The 22,602-nt window shown below is 44.0% G+C and overlaps 1 protein-coding gene across 8 annotated transcripts in view; it reads left to right on the top strand.

The window, feature by feature from the left end:
* The window catches only part of CDK19 (cyclin dependent kinase 19), a 219,732-nt gene that overhangs the window by 10,841 nt on the left and 186,289 nt on the right, over positions 1-22,602 (top strand). Inside the window, exon 1 of one of the 8 annotated variants that reach the window (XM_059732924.1) lies at positions 19,562-19,664. The exons of 6 other annotated variants lie outside the window; for them this stretch is intronic. Coding sequence is in view for 1 of the 2 variants with exons in the window: in XM_059732899.1 (XP_059588882.1) it covers positions 20,641-20,658 (18 nt within the window). In the remaining variant the exon portion in view is untranslated. Of the gene's footprint in view, positions 1-19,561; positions 19,665-20,625; positions 20,659-22,602 lie in introns of those variants that run through there. One more of the 8 variants, XM_059732899.1, reaches the window with a different exon arrangement.

Genomic DNA, 22,602 nt, shown 5'->3' with positions numbered 1-22,602 from the left:
TAAAATATCTAACTTTCCTCTGCTTCCTCATAAGTGAAAATAAATTTGCTTGCGTATCAGTTTGTGTAAGCAGTTTTCCTCATTATTTTAAAAGATTGAAACTGCTTTAGGTAATACAAGAGTCCAAAAATCTCAGAAAATTAGCATGGGGTTTTTGTGCCGAGCAGGTACTTTGAGTAAAAGGTGCATAATTCAAGTGTTAAAAATCAATGAGTAAAGCTACCTAAAGAAGTGTTAAATTATAGGGGGGGGGGAATCAGAGTGGTGGTGCAGCATGCTGTAAAGTGATGTGTTTTTACTAGTTACAGTCTCATATGTCTTGCTGGTAAGGTTAAAGGGAGGGGAAACCCATTGATGTGGCTTAGAATAAATTCTCTTTGCAAGTATTACACAATTATCTTGGTGTCTGGCGGTTTTCTTGATTCATACTTTGGGCACTGAAGTTTTGTTTTTCAGATTTGTGGCTTATTATATGCCTGCAAGTTTTGAACTGTTAGGGTTACTGTATTTCCAATTTCAAAAAAGGACAGGGAGGGGGAGATATCATTATGGGAGGGGTAACGATATGCCCCTGTGCTGCCCCTCACTCCTGACCCACAGTACCCCGCCCCCCAGACCATGCTGGTGCCCTTCACTCCCAACCTGCAGCCCTCTCCCCGTTCCTGCTGATACCCTCACTCCTGACCCGCTCAACCCCGCTGCCTGTGCAGCTCCATGCTGTCCCTCCTTCCCTCCTTGCTGCAGCCCTGGTGCCAGTAGGCATGTGTGCACATGCACACATGCAGGCCTCCAATCACCTTCCTTTGCTGCCCCCAGCCCCAAGCAGCTCCTTGCTCAGGCAAGCCAGGAAGTACTAGGAAAGCAGAGGCGCAACAAAATCCCAGACATTTGCTAATATTTAAAAAAACCCAAAAAACTCCCCTAGATGGAAATGGGAGGACCCAAAAAGAAAACCTGGATGTATGGTAACCCTAGTTGTACGCCTACACCTGAAATTCCTTTCTCCATCTCCACTAACCTGTTCTGCATCTAACAGGGTTAAGCACTCTGTTACTTGCTACATCAATTTTCTGGCCTGTCATTGGTGCCAGATTGAATCACAAAGATTTTACTTTTGTTAAGGTAAAAGCAACTTAATGTTGCGTGGGAGGCCCTTGTTGAAACGGACTACTTTGAGCCAGAACTGAAGAATACTTATGAATTCGATTATCTGATCACTGTATTCTCTTGAATATGACTGAACACTATTTTGGCTTGATGCAGAGCCTAAAAACACAGACATTACTATGTCAGTCTTTAAAAACAAAATAAAATAAAATACAGGTACATGATGGTGGACAGAATTCTATCTACCTTAGTTGGTTGTGAAGCATACTGATGGAAAAATGAAATAAAAATTGGGTAATTAGTGTTTTACAGCCATGGATAAGTTGATATTACACAGTTGCTGAGATGTTGGTACAACTTTCTGTCCTGTTGGAAACGTAGCTATTGTAAAGTGATTATAGGCAACTGCAGCTGTTTCCCACAGGCTGTTGAATATAGTGGGTTAGTCTACAGCTGAATTTGTAGTGCAGCTATACTTGAGCATAGGCATACAACAGCTGAGAGAATTTTTTTGTTGGCATATCGGTGCTGCTTTACCAGATAACATAAACTAAGCAAACTAAAATATTTAGCAGAGCAGGTAATGTTCAGCTGTATAATTCATTACCCACTATATGCATCACTATAACCAGGAAGCTGAAGTGCCTGTGTGAGAAGAAATAAGATAAGTCTGGGTGATGAGGCATAGAAGGAGGTTGTATTTGTGAAAATGAGAGAGAAAAACATCCTAGTTACGGATTTTGAGAAGAATAGATTCCTTGCAGAAGTGAACCAAGTTTAATGAGCAAAGAAGGAAAATGTGGCAAGACTTAGTGAAAAAGATCAGAGTTGGAGGGGATGGGACAAAAAGGAGCTTGGAATAAATTGCGAAAGACAAGAATTCTTGTAGGTGGTATTTTTTATTGGGCCGACAGTGTGGTTGGGTTTGACATAGGCAAGCATTGAAGTATTGTAGTACCTTTCCTCCAAGACACAGCTGAGGTAAATGGCAGATGGAACAAAAACCTGTTAAGTAGGACTGTTATTACCCACAGGAATTCTTGCCTTTTGCAGATCTCCTGGACCATGAAGGCGGCAACATCACCTTAGCAGTACCAAAACATTTGAGATGAGTTGTCAGATATGTCATTGCATGCAGTGGGTAGTGGAGATTGCCAGTTGTTAGAGAGGAGAAAAGAAAAGAAACTTTTTGAGGGAAGAGTTGATTCCCTCCTCCCCCCCCCCCCCCTCCAGCTCTTAATTGTTGACAACTAGAGGAAAGTGCTGGAAAAGCTGGTAGAACTGGGGACTAAGACATGAGCTGAGTAACTTTTCTATGAGGTCAGCTTGTAGGTTCTCAAATTCAGTCTTCAGTTATTGCAGCAGCCATATCAGATGATCCCCTTCATAAATCAATCATACTCTTTTAAAATTAGTTTTTTGTTTTTTTCATGACAGCCTTTTGGGAATCTCTTCTAGAACCTCATTACTTTATTGGCTTAGAAACCCACTTCTAATTTTCAGTTTAAATATATTCATTCCATATCCATTTTGGTTCTTGCTAGTTTTTTCCTTTACATGAAATAGTTCTTTCCTCCCTGTTTTTAACCAGTTCCCCCACACCTGAGATTTTTCTGGGCTAAGCAAGCTAAATGTTTTTACTCTTCTTCCATATAAGGGAGTGAAGAGCTTGATCATCTTTCTCTGTACTTCTTTTCACTAGTTTTAATTTATCTTATTTAACATGTCTGATCAGAACTGCACAGTATTCCAGGTGTGATCTCATCAGTGTCTTGCGTAATGGTGTTAATACTTTCCCCTCTCTCCTAGAAATCTCTTCTGATGCATCCTATAATTTTATTTGCCTTTTTAATGGTCTCATCATGTTGGTGACTTGTAGTCATTCTGTGATTGACTAATATACCCATGTCTTTCTCCTTTTCTGTTGTTTTCATGTTCATATATTTCCCCATGGATACTCTGCTTCCTCTGATGTAACAAGTTGTATTTTAGCCCATATATACAAACACAGGGCATTTATTTTTCTTTGTAAGATTAAATGGTAAACTTTTGCTCTTTGCTTCCCAAAATGCATCTCTTGTTGACCTTGTTTGTTGACATTCAAGAGTTGAAACTAGACTAGGATTTTTTTTTCAATCTCTCAAGTGTGCCTTGGATGAAATGAAGTACAGTAATTGACATTAAAAGATTTGTTTGTTTCAATTAAATACTGAACAACTCTGGAACTGGTCCAGGATAGTTGTCATTTTTTTAAGGCAAACTACTCATGACTTCAGGAAGTAAAGAACAATTTAGGTGACTTGTGATTTGAAATGTATCTGTTTATGGAATTAGAAAGTCTTCTCAGGAACTTCATTTGTATTTATCACATGATTGTGTGGTAGATTGTTTAAAGATAAAGCATTGGCTATTATGATTTGCAGTAGAGTTAAGATGTTATAGCAAATATTGTGTTGCAATACTCACTTATTAATTCCTTTTCTATTACGTTGTCTTACTTCCTTCTCTGACTCTTCTGTAAAAATCAGATATACAGGAAGCTAGTGGTCCATTTAGCTTCAAGGTTTGAAATTTATTAAATCAATCTGTGAGCCTAAGTACTGAATTCAGTAAATGCTTGTCTGTTTTGCCATGATATGAAGCATCTCTGCTCTTGGATATGCTACTTGTGTTAATGAGAGTTTCATACAGGATTGACTCTAGAGGTTTAGTTTCTTTGTTTGAACTGGAAAATATCACTAAGTATTCTGCTGCCTCAGTAACTGTCTCTATGATAGAGCAACTTGCGTGTATGCTCCAGAGGGAGACTTCATTCAATAAAGTCAAAAGCTGGAGTGCTGCCCTATAGAGCCCACCACCACCACTATTTAGATATCCCTTGTTAAAGTATGCCCTCTGCTTACTCGTACTTGATTAAGGTACATCTAATTTGCTTCCTTGTTAAGTACCTGCTGTGCTGCAGTGGATAACAGTGAGTTGGTAGATGCCATTCTTTTCTCCTCCTGATTTAGTTCCTTATCTCCAGCTGGGTCTGACCTCTGATCTGAAGCCCTAAGGGCAGTTATGAGCTGGTAAAAGCAGTGACAAGCAGGTGCATGGTGGGGACAGCTTCCTGGCGCAAGTGCTGGAGCAGCCAACTAAGGGCCATGCTCTTCTTGACTTGCTGCTCACAAATGGAGGAATGGGTGGTGAATGTAGTAGTGGATGGCAACTTGGGCAGTAGTGACCATGAGATGCTAGAGTTCAGGATCCTGAGGAAAGGAAGGATGGAGAGCAGCAGACTAAGGACTCTGAACTTCAGAAAAGCAGACTTCAACTCACTCAGGGAACTCATGGGTAGGATCCACTAGGAAACCAGACTGAGAGACTGTTCTAACACCAAGGATTTTTTTCCTTAGGTCTCAATTTGTTCTGCTGCAATTGAAAACTATTGCTTTTTTTAAAAATGTATTAGCTCAAGCTAAGGACCAGGTTGCTTAATTCCAGGTATCATGTTTTTGAACTCTCATTACCAAAATACTGTCTACAGAAAGGACAATGCAGGAGCATTTCCTAAAATAGTTTCCTTTGCTCAACATTATCTTGTGCAGTCAGGGACCAAAGAGCTCAGATCGACTTACATGTCCTGTGTGTAATCATTTGGCTTGAATGATGAATGATTTGAATACCAAAAGAAGTGGTTAATTTGAATTTAGTGGTCTGTTGTCCAGAACGATGGCATAATGGGTTACTGATATTTGGAATTACACACTCTGAGTTACTGCCATTTGTGTTTGGTGCAATTCTTTTAATTAGCATTTAGGGTATAATAATAGTATGCTACCATGCAAAAAATACTTCCTATACTGAAGGGTAGATGGATCTTGAATCTAATTAATTGTTTATACCTGTCAGTTGCTTGTGCCATGCATTGCAAATAGAGCATGGTGCAGTCAGGAATACTTAATTGCAAAACATCATAGTCTAACTACAGCCCTGGCTGAGTTTCCCCCTTGTGGTTCTATATTGCTGGATTCAGCCTTTTGGCTTTATTAGGTCTCAGTGGTATTCTGCTAAGGTACTGGAAAGGAGCTGTTGCTTCTGTGGCAGGGGTCCTTCAACCCTGCTGCCTTACGTCTGAAGACCCGTCTCATCCTCAAAAGTCTGTCTCTTGGCTCAAATGCACACTCCTCGGAGCTTATTTTATAGGTACTCTGATTTAGTTCTTTAAACAGATTTCTTCCTCAGTTTATCATATTTCCTGAGTGGGTCTTGGTGTCCTTCTGGGAGTCCAGGGCCCTTAGCTTTCCCATACCTTCAGTCATATGCACCAACTCTGTGTGCTCCGGGGCTCAAGCATCTACTGAAAATTAGCGAGTGCTTACCACCCACAAGCTCCGATTATTTTGGTTTTACATGTTAGATCTCTGTGGCTGCTTGCAGATGTCAACACCCCCCACCTTCTGTATTTTATTGGAAAAAGCAGCGTGTTACTTTAACTTGGCTCTGCAGCATCTGTAGAGATTGGGTGCTTCAGTGGAGCTTTTTGGCACTTTTAGCTAAAGCTGATTAAATCAGCTATTAGATAAAAATGCCAAAAAATGTCCACTGAAGCACCTAATCTTTATAGACATTGCAGAGGCAAGTTGAAGTTAACAGCCTACCTTTTCTGAGCATGCGCGGGGCTTGCCGCAGGAACACGCCTAGTTAAAATAAAGCGCCATTTACATTTTTTTTTTTTTTTTTTTTTTTTAACATCTGCAAACACCCACCGGCAAAAACCAAAATCGGCGCCTATGCCTTCAGTTCAGTTTCCTCTTCCTGCTGATGGTTTCTTTGCTGGAGAGACCATACCTTTTAGAAACTGGTTTTAGCACCTTCTAGCCTTTCTGTTGTACGTGTCCCATTAGGTCACCCTCTGCCCATGTAGGTTACTCAAATGAAAGGCTTTTACAGTAGTAAGTCATTAATAATTGATCATCATTAATTAGTAGCGTCTATTAGGGCTGTGTGAAGCTTCTGTCACTGATTTGATTTAGAGGAGATTCGGCAGCTTAATCTATGAATCTGAATCGAATCAGGAGCCCCATTAATTTCTCCAAATCGAATTGGAAGCCTCCGATTTGATTCAGAGAGATTCGATAATTCGGACATAGACATGGCTTTATATGTTTTGTCTACGTACCTTGAGGTACCAGTTGCGGCTGGTGAATGCTGAGATGGCGGGACAGATGGAACGTCCCATGGGAGCACGGTGGGGTCCCCAGGGTACTTGGTGGTGGATGTGGAAGTGGACCAGAAGTACTTCTGGTCCACTTCTGGGTCCGCCGCGGAGCATGCAAGGGACCTCTTTCCCCCTGGCTCAGCAACTGGTGCCTCCTGGGCCTGGGGGGGGCACCCGGGGTCCCCCTGTGGCTGATCACGGAGCTGGGGGGGAGCACTGGGGGAGTCCCCCATGTGCTCAGCGGTGGACCCAGAAGTGGACTGGAAGTACTGGTCTGCTTCCGGGTCCACCGCTGAGTGTGCAAGGGACCCCCCTGTGCTCCCATGGGATGTTTCATCTGCCCTACCATCTCAGCATTCAAAAGCCATTTGCAAACTTTTTTTAGTGATGCCAAATGCGCAACAGACTATTTTACTGCATATTCATGTTTCTATGTGATGTTTTGATGTGCAGTAAAATAGTCTGCTGCGCATTAAAGTGCATGTGTAGATGCACCCACTGGTCCTAATCCTACTCTTTTTTTATGGCAGATCTTCAAGTATTTGAAGATTGCTATCATGTCCCCCCTTAAGTGTCTTTTCTGTAAGCTGAACATGTCTAGCTCCTTCAGCCACTCCTTGTATGACTTGCTTTCCAAGCCCTCCCTTTGCCAACTGCCTCTGGACCTTCTCTAACTTCTCCATTTCCTTTTTGAAATGTGGATCTGAAAGCTGCACACAGCACTCTAGATGAGGCCTAATCAGCGCTGAATAGAGTGGCACTGTCACTTCCAGTGTAGGCGGTGACCACATAGATGGTCATAATTAGATATAGGGTTCATACTTGCAAGTGGAATTCATGGATTTCTTAAACTGTCACAGTTCTAATGTTAATGGAAGCATATAATTTTTGGGTGTCTTAATTCAAGTAAGTCCAATTAAGGTCTTTAGTATGGACGTGTTTGGTATGCCACAGTTGTCAGTTTACTCCTTTTTTTCATATCCATATCTAGTTATCATCCAGGATCAGTAAGTGTATGTAAATTTCACTTTCAGTTTTAGGAAGAGATGGGATTATGTTCTCCTTGGTAAGGACTGTGTAAGTGGGTTGCCCAGCCAGCTGAGTTCTGTAGGTGGTTTTGCTCCTACAGGAGCTTTTCAGCCAGTCCTCCCAAATAAAACACAGTATTTAAGTAACAAAAAAGTGTACCAAAAGATCTGCAAGCTAAATGTGAAATAGGAGGGTGTCTTCCTGTGGAAAAGGTCTTATGTTACACTTCTGCAGAAGTAGATATCATTCCTTTTGGGCCTTTGCACCCCACACTTTGGTAAAATTGTCATGTTTCTGGGTATTTTTCAAGACTTTGGTAGCTGCATCTTAAATAATTTAGCTGCAATCACTTGGAGTTACTAGCACAAATGTCCTCCAGCTTCAGTAAGTCAGGTGTTGGAAATGGAGTTGCCAGCTCTTCCTACTGAGCCTTCTGTAATTCCCTTTCTGCCCTTTCTTTGTTCCACTTAATCTTTGCTAATCCTGCTGGCTTGTGCTGGAAGCCAGTGAAACTACACTTTGCTGGCCTCCAGTCCTAGGCTGCAAAATCATAAGTATTTTGAATACTCTTTGATACCAATTTATTGAGTACTGTTGTTGATTTCAACTTCTTACTAACTTGACCTACATAATGAGAACCTTAATGGTAAAGGCTGTTAGAGGGAGAGCAACTTTAATTGTGTACCACAGATATTTTAATAATAAATTGGTAGATTATAATGCAGAAGGTACTATTGTAATAATTTATTCTGACCTCCTCTATTACACAGACCATGAACCTTCCCTGAATTAATTCCTTATTGAATGAACAAATCTCTATGAAAAATATTTTTTTAATTTAAAAAATGTCAAGTGATGGAGAATCCACAGCAGCTGTTGGTCCAGTGATTCCTTGCTGTTTAAAATTTGTTTTTTATTTCTAGTCTGAATTTGTTCAGTTAGATGGCCAGGTGGTACTTTCTACATAATCTTCATGGGCTTGAGTGTACTCCCAAAGCATTCCTTCTCTGGGATGAACATCTGATTTGGTCTTTCTTGGTCTTATATGACCTGCCTTACAAAGCAGACATATGCGGATTCTCCCTTGCACGACTGGAGTGTTTTTTCTTTTCTTATTATCTGTTGAGTTTGGAAACGCATTCTTGAAGCTCTTTCATGTCTCATCCTGTCTGGCAGAATGAGTTTCTTTTCAATCTTTATTTAAAAAAGAATGTTTTACTACTACTACTGAGGTAGACACATCTCTGATATTTGGTCTCTTATGTATACAGCCTCAGAGGAAGACCAGAACTTTCTGTGCATACAAGTCAAGATGTAGTTCCAGTACTGAAAAACCATCAGACTTCCTTCTGCATTTTCAGTTGCGGGGAACAGATCACCTGCTTTCCATCAAGCAGATGGAAAAGTCTAATCATACATCAGACTGCAGATAGAGCCTAGCTTCTTGGCTTTTTAGCAGAGCCTCTTATGCCAGAATTCAGAAGAGATAATATCTACTGTTAGCTTATGGGGGGAGGGAGGAGACTGTCTCTTTCTGTATATTCAGAGGTCTGGTTGAGGTTTTTCCCCAGATTAACAGTGTCTGTATTAGTACGGCAGATCACATTTCTTCAATATTGACTCAAGCTAAGGCCGGTAATGTAGATACTCTATTTGTCTCTGTTTATTTGGCAGAATTAGTGCACTAAAGTGGTGGATTTCATTTTGAGAGAAGAAACTCTTCTGCATCCTCTTGAAATGCACTCTTTTCTTATGGGATCGAATCCAATTTTAAAGGTTCTGTATTAAACACTTATTAAGATACCTCCTTACTAATAAATATGGGCTTACTAATACATAGAATTATTTATCATTTTAGTTTAAAGATTGTCTGAAATAATAGGTTTTTTCCTAGGACCTCAATACTACGTTTTCCATACTGCGGTGCTTGGAACTTGGCATGTAGAATCAGCCCCATCTTCAGGCTTTAAATTAACTCTAGGCATTAAGGAGAATAGAAAAGTGTCCTTCAGTCTTCTGCCCAGCTCTACTATAATCCAAAGAGATGGTAGCAGAGCCTTTAAAGTAGGTGTGTATGCACACCTTTACTCATGCTACAGCTCAGTTCAGGAAGGCAAACCTTTTGTATGTATTTTTATTATCTAGTGTCTAGCAGAAATAAGTTCAGAACCTTCTGTTAGCAGAAGGCTAAAATATATCGGCTACAAGAAGCAAGCAAATAAAAGTGCAACTCCAGCTTCATTATTTCAGCTCGCTCCTGCATAGCTGTGGTAGATTCTTTGTCAGAAAGATCACAAAGAAATCTGTAAAGCAGCCACCTGGTCATCTATACATACTCTGTACAAATTTGAACAAGCTGGCCGTTAGGGCTGTGTGAGGCTTTGGACAGAGCTTCGGATCTGGAGAAGCTTTGGACGCTTTGGGGTCTGAAGCAGCATGTCCGGGTCGAAGTGCTGGCCTTATTAAGCTTCCTGAAGTGGTTCAGAGCTTCCTGAAGTGCCTCGGAGCTGCCTCAGAGATCTGGTCACAGGGTATAATGGGGAAACAATAAAATAGTTATAACTTTGTTGTTTTTTGTCCAATTTGGATGAAATTGTCAGCCGTGGTAGACTGCAGAGAGCATGAAGCCTGCCAAGTTTCAAGAAAATTGGTGCTGGGGTTTGGGGGGGAACTGCACCCCAAATTCTTGAAAGCAAAACTCCTGTCGTCTGTGTTACAACACAGGGTGTGTGTGTGTGTGTGGGGGGGGGGGTGGGGGCAGGTCAAAACTGCAGGGCTGGTAGCTCTTGCTGAGGCCACAAAGCCTGCCAAGTTCAAGAAGATCGGTGCAGGGGTTTGGGGGCAACTGCCCCTCAAGCTGTGGACAAGCAAAACTCGTGCCATGGGTGATATTGTGTGTGTGTTAAGGCGCAGTGGAGTGACAGCTGCAGGGATGGTGGCCCCTGCTGTGGCCACGAAGCCTGCCAGCTGTCGAGATCAGTGCAGGGGGGTTCTGGGGCCCTGCACCCCTAGCTGCTGACAGGCAAAACTCGTGACATGGGTGCCCTTTGTGTCAGAACCCATTGTTCATATGCCTATAGTGCAGTGGAGAATTCCATACTTTGATACAGAAGGCACAGTCTGTACCTAGAAAAAGTTCCTGCCAAAATGCAGCTTCTTTGCACGGTGGAGTTTCCTGCTGCAGAGGAGAACCCCGGGTGCAAAAGAGTTCCCGCCAATTCGTAGCTTTTTTTGCAGGGTGCATTTCTGAGCGGCAGAGAGGAAATGCACGTTGCAGGCAGTTCCCGCCATTTGTATTTAAATTTGAGTCCCGCAATTGGCCAGTTCTAAATTACTCACACGTGGCGGCCAGCGATTGGCTTGCTAGCCGTATAAGAGGTTGAAGCAGTTTCCGCCCAAGTTGGAGAACTCCATACACACCTCGTGGAGAGCTCTGAGCACGCTGTGGAGCCTAGCAAACTCCGCGTGTGTCTTAGAGAAGAACTTAGCAGCCTGATCAACCACTAAGGACTCCCTGTCACTGACCCAAGGGGGTCTAGCACACCCCCACCCGAGACGTAAGATGACTGCTGGCTCGAACACCCCGAACACATTTGCAGACCGACAAACGAATTCTGTAATTTCTGCTTGACCTCTGTACCTGTTTGCAACTGTAATCGAAGCGAGCTTCTGATCTGCACTGTACGAGCAGTGTAAGTAAACAATCTTTTGTTCAAATCAATACGCTTGAGTACCTGATTCCACTCCAAGCATCACAAGTACTTGTCCGCCGACTAGGGCTCCTAAAGCCCCGAATCCCGTGCCGCAGCTCTCGGCGGCGACACTTTGGCCTGACTGTCTCTGTCTTGGGGCGTGGGAGATGCTACTGCAGGCCAGGCTGCTAAGCTACTGTGTTACCAGTTACCAATCACTCATGAGTCACTCGGGGACCAGCTCAATACACAGGACCTAGCTAATGTAGCTAGTTAATTGCCATCAATTAGCCTACAAAACCAGGCTGAGGAGAGGAAAGAATCCATGCATACAATCAACTGTCCCAAGACAGACACAGTCAGTCCCACAAGAACCCATGGCATAAGTTTTGCCTGTCAGCAGCTAGGGGTGCAGGGCCCCAGAACTCCCCTGCACCAATCTCCTCAACAGTTGTCAGGTGTCATGGCCTCAGCAGGGGCTACCATCTCCGCAGCTTTCACCCTGCTGCGCCTTAACATATACAGTGTCACCCATGTCACGAGTTTTGCTTGCTCGCAGCTTGAGGCGCAGTTCCTCCTAAACCCCTGCACCAATCTTCTTGAAACTTGGCAGGCTTTGTGGCCTCAGTAACAGCTACCACCCCTGCAGTTTTGACTCCCCTGTGGTGTAACGCATAGCTGTGACAGGAGTTTTGCTTTCAAGAATTTGGAGTACAGTTCCCCCAAACCCCTGCACAGATCTTCTTGAAACTTGGCAGGTTTCATGCTCTCAGCAGAGGCTACCATCTCTGCAAATTTCATTCAAATCGGACAAAAAACAACAAAGTTATAGATATTTCATTGATTCCCTATTGTACCCTACGGCTGGATCTCTGAGGCGGCTCCAAAGCTTTGGAGCCGCTTCAGCCGGATCAAGGTGGAAACCTGGTCCGGAGCTCCAGATTGGATCACTGCCATCTGAAGCCGGATTGGATCGCTACTGACTCGCACAGGCCTACTGGGCATCCCCTTATCTTTTGATGTTAGCTGTAGTAGTTGGGTATTTCTCACTGAAACAGCCAGAGCAGTTATTTACTCGGTTTTATGTAAAGAAAAGAGGGTGAGCCTAACACTCAGATGGTAACGTTATGGAGCCATGGGCTTCACTACAAACCCAGAAGTACTTCTGGTTTATTTCCAGGTTCGTCACTGAGCATGTGGGGGGCTGCCACTGAGCATGTGGAGGATTCCCCCACACTTCTGTGGGATGTTCCGTGTGCCCCAGCATCACAGCATTCACGAGCTGTGCTGGTACCTCGAGGTACGTAGAAAAAACATTTAAAGCTGTGTTTACGTCCGAATCGCTGATTCTCCGAATCAGTATTGAATCTTCAGATTCTGAATCGGGATAGTGATCTGAATCAACTAATCGAATCACTGCCCCCGATTCAGGCCGAATCCAAATTGAATAGGGCCCATTTTGCACACTCCTATTCTTCAGAGAATAATATAGGCTTTTTCACATGTGTTTTTAATATATAGAATGTCTGATTATTTCAGGGCTAACACAAGTGTATGTCCCCCTCGGGAAGACTTTCTCTTTGGAAAAGAACTCCTGAGAGAGAGAGACATGGTGATCCATTATTTGTTTAGATTTATTGAAGAGTACCACTTGTTCCACTGATTTATAATTGTATTTAGTTTTGAAATAGTTGATGTGTGAAAGCAATGCTATAGTTGTCTTTGACTTTTAAATGTATTATGACAGAGTAATAAAAAAAAAAAATTTTGGTCACTGAAGTCCCATAAATGAGAGGTATCAAACACTTCCTCCTGTCCTAGGCTAGGCTAGATCTGAACCATGGGGATCTAAGCCAGAGCAGGGATAAGCAGGGATAGCAGCTGCTGCAGTGGGGATGGTGGTAGTATGGTAAACTGTGTTTCACTGTGTCAACACAGCCCTTGCTCATCTTTCTGTTGCTGGTTGGCTGTGTCCACCAGGGCCCAGCAGCCCTGCATTCTGTGTTAGGCCATGTTTGCCATCCCTGGTAGTCCAGTGGGCTGAAGGAAGTGGCTCAATGGGCTGGCTGTTTGACACCTAAAATTAATTATTTACTGTCAACTGTTGCTGGCTTAAATTTTACATTTTTCTTCATTCTCAGAATGTGAAATGAGCTTGGTTTTAGCCCATTTGTTTGTCTAAAATGCTTCATTGTGTTTGGACCTGTATGATATACAGTTTGTCACAGATCAAAAACCACAAGCATAAAGAAGGCTTGGAAATGCATGACCATTTTTGTTTTTCATCTTCTAAATCAGTTTAGTTAAGAAAATGTTTAAGAAAATGTGTAAGAAAAGAAAAAGGATAATGACTTCCTGCAAGATAAATATCTCTGAAGTAAAGACAGAGCCACTTACTTGCCAAGTGATCGCTGATCTGAGACTGCATTTTATTACAATAAACTTTCTTGTGCGCTACCAAATGATTGATTTTTTGTTTGTTTGTTTTCTTTTGGATTTTGGTGTGTTATTGATGGTTGCACACACTGCCGTTCTCAAGTCCATTCTCTATGTCAATGAAAAAAAATGTGTTTTACTATGTTTTTGCATAAACATGTATTATATATAGCACTGCACAAAGATCTCAGCTGGAGTTGGGTGGCATAGAAATCATCAAAGGTGGGCTAGCATTTAGACTTATTTGCTTTATTGAATTCATGTTCTGTTTATTCAACTGAAAGACAGTACAAGTTACATTCTAGCATTACTGTTAACCTGTGAGTCCATTAGAAGAATATCGTAGTGTGCCAATGTGAAACTTCATCCAAGCTATGCTGTTGAAAAAGAGGAAGACTTAAGGATATAAACAAAAGTGGCTTTGAAGTTTGAGATGAGACTAAGAGCTTCCCTGATAAGCTTTGTAATTTGGTTATTGAAGCGATTGTAAGTAAAGCTAACTTTGCTTTTATCAGGACAGCATTTGGAATGCAGGGGTAAATTTCTTTCCATGTCCCTGACAAGAACTGTAGAGAGAGGGTTTTTTTCTGCTTCTATTTTATTTTGGTCCTGGGCAGCTGCTTTGTAGATGCCTGTTTGTGTAAAATGGGTAGAATAATCTTTCAGCCTTACTACTATTCCACTCTCCATAGAACGATTAGAGTGACTCTTCAGCATAGCTTTCTTCTGCATACAGTTGCCTGGAGAACTCTCTTTAGGGAGCAGGGATAAGTGCATGTGACAAAGGGGACTTTTGCACAAGATTGGAAAGGGGCACAATATTTCCTCATGTCTAATGTGACCGTATCACAAAAGATAATCGCCATGTTTGTCTGTCATGCTTGTGTGACTGTTAAGTTGCATATTTGTATGAATTGACCATTGTGATCTATTGTCCAATGTTTGTTTAGCCAACTAACTTGAAACATAATGCAAAAAGTGATTTATCTGGAGTATAAAATGTATAATTATTTTACTTCCTTAATACAAAATGCCTTTTTAGTATACGGAAAATACAAATAGAAATATTCTGTGGCAGAACAGAGATTGTATGGCATGCATTTCATTTCAGACTGTGAGGTTAAGTGGTTGTTTTATTCCTACACTCTTACAGAAAGTGTGGTGCTCTCTTACCTGAATAAGCTCTAAGTAAAGTTTCCAGGGAGGAGAAAAGTACATCTGTCAGCTAATCACTCTTAACTAAAAGGGTAAAGCTGTAAGGTTTGTGCTGTGCCTGAAAGACCATTGTTTCTTTGTGATCTATAATGTAAAGCCATATCTGTGTAAAAAAACAAAACAAAAAAAACCCCCAAACCCAACAGCCCCCCCAACCAACCAACCAACCAAAAAAACCCAAAACCTACCCCACTTTACTTCTTTTAGACTATTTAATTGATTTATTAGAGCCAAGCTTTTGATACCGGTATTAAAATACTGGGTTAACAGACAGATAGTCTATCAAATCGCAGCCAAATGTGTGGGCCGGGTCGAACCCCAGGCCCTTTTCATCGCTCTGCACGTGGGCTGTGGCCAGCAGCCCGGGCAGGCCGGGTCGGAGAGGGCGAGTGCCGAGCTAGAATTAGGCACAGACACTTAACGGTTGATTTTAAGATTGTTTACTTACACCGAGATGGTTGCGGTGCAGGCTGAAAAACTTGCTTGAGTTGCGGTTACAACAGAAAACACGAACAATCACGTGGAGTTTGCTAGGCTCCATGCAGACAGAACTCCGGATGTCCAGGACAAGGGCGCCTCAAATAGAAAACTCGTCGATACATCTTATAGAAAGTTACCACTCGAAGATGGGAAGAGGTGGGCGGTGGATCAGGCCGCCAAACTCCTCTGAGTAACACACAGGGTTTCTATTACCCTGCCACGTACACCCAGAGTCCCCACGAGATGGATGCGGAGTCCTCTTCGGCTTGGGCGGAAACTGCTCAAGCCTCTTATACGGCTAGCAGGCCAATCGCTAGCCTCCACATGGGAATAATTTAGCACTAGCCAATTGCGGGGCACAAATTTGCATGCGAAGAGCGGGAACTCCTTTGCACCGTGCATTTCTGTGTTGCAAAGGAAATGCACCCTGCAAAGACAGCTGCAAAGTGGCGGGAACACTCTCCTTTGCACGCGGGTTCTCTTTGCAGCAGAACTCCACCGTGCAATGAAGCTGTAAACCCACGGGGATAATTCTTAGTGCCGAAGCACACACAAAAAATCAGACCTTTGGGTCATGACAGCAAAGAGTAGGCAATCACAAGTGACCACTGTAATTCAGGCTCCAGCAGGGGGAAAAGCAGGCTGCAGGCTTGCTGGAGCCAATTTTGGGCGTTATTTCAGGGTGGGCTTTCCCAGGCCTCTGACTGAGGAAGCCTTCCATGGGACTGATTACCACAGAACAACACTACACAGGCTGTTCTCCAGCTGTTTGAAGAAAGTAAAGCTCACCTGAGCCCTGCTTTGCTTTGCTGCCACATGGAAGAGGAGGAGAATTTCTCCCTCCCCTTCTATGCGTGTTGGGGCAGAATGGGGCTCAGGAGACCTGGTGCTGGGTGCCTGCCTCCACACCTGGCCAGTTACCTTTACCACAAAAGTTCTTCAGTTCTGTTTTAATATTAGACTCAACAAGTAAGTGTAGTTCATTGTAGGGGAGTGAGCTACTGAAAGTGTATGGAAGAGTAACAAAAAGAACCAGATAAGAAAAAAAACAACAACCCCACATGCCTTTATGCCAGGGGCAAAATATGGCCTGCTAGGTACTTTCATTTGGCCCATGGATGCCCACTAACTAATGAAGCCCACCCAGACCATGTGGGTGGAAGGGTCTGGCCCAACCAGCACATAGCTTCTGGGCAGGGCTGCTACTGTCATTGCTGCAGCTGCCAGAGGACCTGCTTGGCTTCCCGGGCCTGCTCACTCTGGGCACCAGGTAGGGAAGCAGCGGGAGTGGCGGGGGGCAGGCTGCAGCTAGGCAGCAGCGCTGAGCTTGGGGCTGGTGTCAGCACAGAGCCCGTACCCAGGGGGCCAGCAGGAGTGAAGAGCCGACGGTGGGCAGAGTGTGAGTGTGTGGGGAGATCCCCCACAAACTTCCCCCTATGGTGCATAGACCCAGCTGTCGGCGGCAGCAGCAGCAGGCAGCCAGTGCTCGTGCCCTGTGCCTGGCAACGTACGGCTCCGGCCAGTGCTGCATGTGGGGGCAAGGAGTGCAGCCAGGCCAGCCTGCCTCTATTGTGTGGAGCTCCCCATGGCAATCATGCAGCTGCTGGCACTTGTGCACCACGAGGGGAAGCCCCCCATACTGGAGCTGGCTGCCTTCACTGCTCCCTGCCATGCAGGTCCTGGGGCTCTGCCAGAAGTGGAGGGGAGCACTTACCCTCTGCTTCTTGGCAGTCCTGGAACCTGCACAGGTGGGAGTGGTGCAGCCTACTCCAGCACGCAGGGCTTTCCCTAGTGGTGTGCGAGTGCTGGCAGCAGCATGTGCAGTGCGGAGAGTCCTGTTTGATAGAAGCAGGCTGGCCTGGCTGTGCTCCTCGCCACTACGCGCAGCGCAGGCCAGAGCCGTGTGGCAGCACCTACACGGGGCATGAACCCTGGCCACCTGCAGCTGCCAGCAGCAGGAGCTGTGTACCATCGGGGAGAGCGTGTGGGGCGGTCCCCACACCCTACCTTGCATTCCACAAATGGCACACACCCACACCCTGCCCCCACAACACCCCCACATATACACCCCCAACATACTCTATTGCCCCACTCCCACCCACACTCCACCATACACACAGAGCTACCACCAACCTCAACACACTCCCCCATGCACAATATACAAGAGCAAGACTTTATTTTGGAGGTTTTATGCTATCATCACTATATACACTACACTAACAAAAATCATGACATTTTTTATAATAAAATTAAAGTATGTTATAATAGGTGTTTGACTTCTAGTATATGATTTGGTGGGGGGGGTTTTCTGGTTCCAAGATGGCAACCCTTCCCTCCCAAAAAGAATATTTCTAGAGGACAAGGGGAGGGATTCCAGTGGCAAAGGCCAGGGGTTAGGGGTGGGACTTCTGGTCCCAAGATGGCAATCAGGGGGCGGGGCACCTGTCAAGGAGTGGGGCTACCCTTGATGGCCCACCAAAACTCATTTGGCAGCCCTCCAGCTGAAATAATTGCCTGTTCGTGCTTTATGCTCTGGTTTTAATTTTAATATTAAAAAAGCTTTATCTACTAGGCTTTAACCTGTTGTGCATTTGTAACTTTTAAGCCTGTTATACAACTTCATAAATGATTTAATGTCTGAATCTCTTTATACTGGGAAGGAAAAATCATATCCAGATTGTCCATTGGCAGTGGTAGCTGGCCTTCCTAACCGGAATGAATGAAATGGGACCTGACAGATTCCATGTCAGTCTCTGCCTAATGGTGTTTTTTCAAATAGGACAAACAAGCAGTGTGCCTATCTGTAAGAGTGGATTACTTAATCTTTCTTGCTCCTAATCAGTCAGATTTGTAACCTGAACTCAGTTTGTGTTTATATGCCAGTTTAACCAAGACTTGCCTCCATGTTGTTTTGTAGGCTTGCACACAACCCTCAACTGTGTGACCTGGACTAAATACAGACATTCAAAAAGCCCAAGTCTGAATTGATTCAATTTTTGCAGGTTAGTCTAACCTGCATAGATTGAACCGATTTGCAAGTGAATAGACATTCACTTCTGATTCCAGAAATGCAGCCACAGGCCTGCAGTGGCTCAGGCTACAAGCATTAGAACGAGCCCTCCCTTCTCTTCTGCAGCAGTCGCAAGGCTGAAGGGAAGCTGACAGGGTGGGAGGGGGGGATGGCCAGGCCCTGGCAGGCCACTGAGTATGATTGGGGAGGGGTTTAAACCCCCATCTTGGCCTGCAGGGACCACAGCTGGGGTCTGCCTGGAGGGGGAAGGGGGAACCAGCCATTGCCAGACACTGGCCCAGGCAGCACCTCAGGTGAAGGCAGGGCAGGGAGTGGAATTACACTCCCTTGTCTCCCCTCTTGGGCATGGGCACGGGGACCTCAGCCGGAGTCTGCCCGGCTTTCCCCCCTTGCTGCTCTAGTGGCTGGGGATGTGGCCACAGCTCTGTCCACACCCCTTGCTGCTAGAGTGGCAAGCAAGGAGGAAAGCCAACAGACCCCGGCTGAGGTCCCTTTGCCTGTGGGAGAGAGGAAAAACAGGAATTTTGAATTCTCCTCCCTGCCTGCTCTTTGCTTGAGGCACTGCCTGGGTGGGCTCTGGTTATGCCCCCTCTCCTCTTCTTCCCCCCCCACTTGAACAGAGAGCAGGGGAGTAAGCCGGGCAAACCCGGGATGGAGTCCCTGACTCTGCTGGCTCCAGCCCCTACCCTTGCCCCGCCTCCACTCCAGCGGGGGAAAGTCTGGCAGGGGTTGCTCCACCCCTGCCAGGCAGATGGGGTTGCACCAGCCAGGTTTTCCACTCCCACCTCATTGTTAGCTAGCTGTCACTGCTTCAGCTAGGGTGTGGGGGACAGGGCCAACCCTGCTCTGCTCAAGCAGACAGCACAGCCCAGTGCTGCAAAGCATGCTGGGATGCTGGGGGGCTGTGATTTAACTTGAACCAGGAAGGGGTCTGGGACAGAAGTTCAATAAATTGGTTTGGCCTAAATCAGCTAAGTCTGATACTACATTCAACCAGGTTTATCTTAAACCAGTTTCAGCCATTTTGAACCCAGTTTATGTGCACTGAGCTTCTGTTCTGTTACAGTTTTAAACCAGTTTCTGATCACTTAAACCAGTTTGTGTGACTTGTCCCTAGCCCTGAAGACTGGAAGGCACTTCAGCTGAATTGGGGAAGCAGCAAGGGCAGATGATTCACAGAATGTGGGGTTTATAATCTCTAGCCTGTAGCTGTATTTGGCCTGCAGAACCGGGGACATTTGGCAGCCTCGGAGGACTTTGTGCTGCGCTGTGGTTGGGTGGTGGAGAGCTTAGCTCATGCTGTGTTGTGAGCAGGGAGAAATGGTGGGAGTGGTAGCAGTGGCTGTGTGCTAGCACCTGCTAACCTGAGTTGGATCATTTCAGTCCACTGCCTGAAAATGTTTCTGACTGCTGCCATGGAGAGTTTGCTGGTATCTACAGAATACGGTTTCCTGATGTGTGCACCACAAAGGTAATATTAAAATAATCTTGCAGAATTTTGTGGGCCCTTGTCCTTTCTTTGTGGTTTTACTGTAAGAGTTTGTTTTCCTTGCAAATTGTCAGTGATTACAGAAGAATTTCTCTTCAGGACATGGTATTTCTTGTAAAAAACAAAAAAGCAATACAAATTCCTAATGTTTGTGGTTTCCCCAGATGAAGCTCTTATCCCTCTAGCTTATAGTCAGCCTTTTGACTACTGTCCTGTTTATATCCCAGGGATATTTTGAAGAGGAAGAAAGATTAACTATGTAAGTTAAGATAGTCACAGCTAGCCTGTTACCAGTAATTAATGTTTTTTGAGGATCTTTAGCTACAAGCTTTTCAGTAATTCTGTAAAATTATCTGTCAGGTATCTAGGCTGTAGCCGTATTGGTCTAGAGCAGAGGTTCTCAAACTGTGGTCCGCAGACCACCACTGGTCCGCAAGCTCAATTTAGGTAGTCTGCAGAGAGGTTGCAGACCAATTGAGAATATCTGTACTTTTAAGACTACTGATATTAAAATATGAGTTGTGTGCTTTGATTTGTAGAACAAAAAAAATGTTTATTAAGTGGTCCGCCAAGACCGTTAGCAATTTCAAGTGATCCACAAAAAAGTTTGAGAACCACTGGTCTAGAGAAAAAGGCAATCAGGACTCATAGTAGAGATGATGTTGGTTTAATAAAAGATATCATCTCTACTATCAGTCCTGATTGCTGTAAAATTATCTGCACTTTTACCCTTTTAACAATTCTATAAACCAGTGTCCATATTATGAGTCATTAACTGAATGATTACCTGGGATTTTATGAAACTGGTGGCAGATGCTGTGTTGACTTAGTTCAGAGGGCCCTGCATCTTTAGTGGTTGGTTTATAATTCATAGAAAAACAAACTTCTCATTCCTTCTTTTAAGGTAGAAGGAGTGGCTCACCTTCAGCACAGGTGGCACGGGCAGCCTCTGTGTGGCATGCAGCAGATTAAGGAGGTAAAAGGCAGCACAGCAGCTGATTGGGCAGGGAGCAAAAAGCTGAGTGGCATGTTGGGCAGGGGAAGGGGATCAGAGTGGTGTTCAGGGAGGGCGTGTGCTTCATTTGTGGTGTGCCTGCCAGAGAAGCTGGCCCTGGCTGTTTTAAGGTATTTAACAAGTCTATTTTTAAGATACTTTGTATATGTCAGTTGTCTTGTCACCTAATTACTGGTATGTTTGGTATAGAAATTGCCTTCCTTTGCTACTGCTGCTTCTCATCTAGGGGCAGCAATCTCTTGCATAATGTATTTTCCCAAAAGGAAAGATTTCCCAAATCTTTGTTACCTTTTAATATTGCTATGTTGGGAGGACATAAGGCCAAGTACAACTCTGCATTGTACCTGCTTTCAGGAAGGCAAGATCTTGTCTAGACCAAAAGAAGCTGAATACTTTTTGAAGCTCTAAATTAGGGCCATCTAATTGGTGGCTTGCAACAGATTAAATTGCAGCCTGTGGGCTCCCACCCTGATGCAATTTCCTCTACTTTTCTGACTTCAACACCCCTTAGAGTCTCCTCCATCCTCCAGTTTCCCTGTGCTGCACTTGCCCCAGGGGTTAGTGCGGCATGACACACTACAGGGCACTTAGGGTGAGGCCAGAGCTGCGCAGCTTGCAGTGCTGTGGTGGGATGGTGCCAGCATGATGTGGGGAGGGGGCAGGGTGAGTCATCCATATGGGGCTGCTGTGTTGGAGGTGGTGGACATGTAGTGCAATGTGGTGGAGTGGTCCATGTATCATTTGGATGTGGTGTGGAGTCTGTGGTCCCTGCTAGTGTGGCCTGTGGGTTATGCAGCCCTTGACTGCTTACAAATTGGACAGCTCTGCTGTGAACATGAACGTCTTTTCTCAGACTATCGGGAGACTTGGTATCAATAGATCTGAAGAAAGCTTGCTTGCAGCATATAATTAATCTCTCGTCACCTGAGATTTCCTTGGAAGCAGCTTTGTTAGTAATGATGAGCACTTTTTAGTTTTGATATGTCCCTTGAACTTTCTTTAAAAGATTGGTAGTAATAGTGGTAGAGATTCAGTGGAAAAGAGAATGAAACCTTAACAAAGAGGTTTTATTTACAAGAGCTAGGGACAAACTGAAGCTAATGGTTCCTCTGTAATAAGAAGCAATGGGAAATCTTAACTCGCTGAAGATATGATCAGTCTGAAGTATTTATGTACAATCAGCGCATGTTTCTGACCTGAAGATTTGCTGTAACTCTCCTAGTTTTAGAAGTTAATGGAAAACTGGAAGAGGGCAAGGTTTAACTGCTTCTAATGGTACTGGAGCAGTCCAGAAACACCTGTCTTTCTTGTGTCACTTGCATAACCTGCAAAGTCCTTTTGTACCAGTAATAGTGACAACCCTTAAAAAGATCCTGGCATCCCCCTGACCTGACTCCAGTTACTCATGATTTTATGACAAAGATTTTGGATTCAGCTAACACCAAAATCACTGTTTTCTTGCTACATTATTTAACCTCATTTCTCCTTTGCCCTCCATACATAAAATAGGGATATGTACATCCTACCATGAATGTTGTAAGGTCTTTTGAAGAGGTTCTATAGAAGTGCAGAATATAAGAATTTAGTACTTTACTAACACAAATTCTGCAGCAGAAGTTAACAAACAAGATTTTTCTTTTAGCAGCACTTGCCCTGCTGAGTCTGTGGACACTGGTGACTGTTGGGCAAATAATCATAAAGGTTGTCATGTTGGTAGTATCTGCTCTGAAAGTATACCTAAATTTATCTTTATAAAATTAAGACAAAATCAATTATTGTCTATTTAATAAGATATTGTAGTAATCTTGACTATTCCCTATTAGTTTATAATCTGAAATAGTAGGTTTTTGGTTTTCCTGGTAACACACATGTATGTTATATTCCTGTTAACATACATATACGTAT

Source organism: Alligator mississippiensis, chromosome 1, assembly GCF_030867095.1.
Source record: "Alligator mississippiensis isolate rAllMis1 chromosome 1, rAllMis1, whole genome shotgun sequence".
In the NCBI taxonomy this organism is placed as follows: domain Eukaryota; kingdom Metazoa; phylum Chordata; order Crocodylia; family Alligatoridae; genus Alligator; species Alligator mississippiensis.
This window is presented reverse-complemented; position numbering and strand designations above follow the sequence as displayed.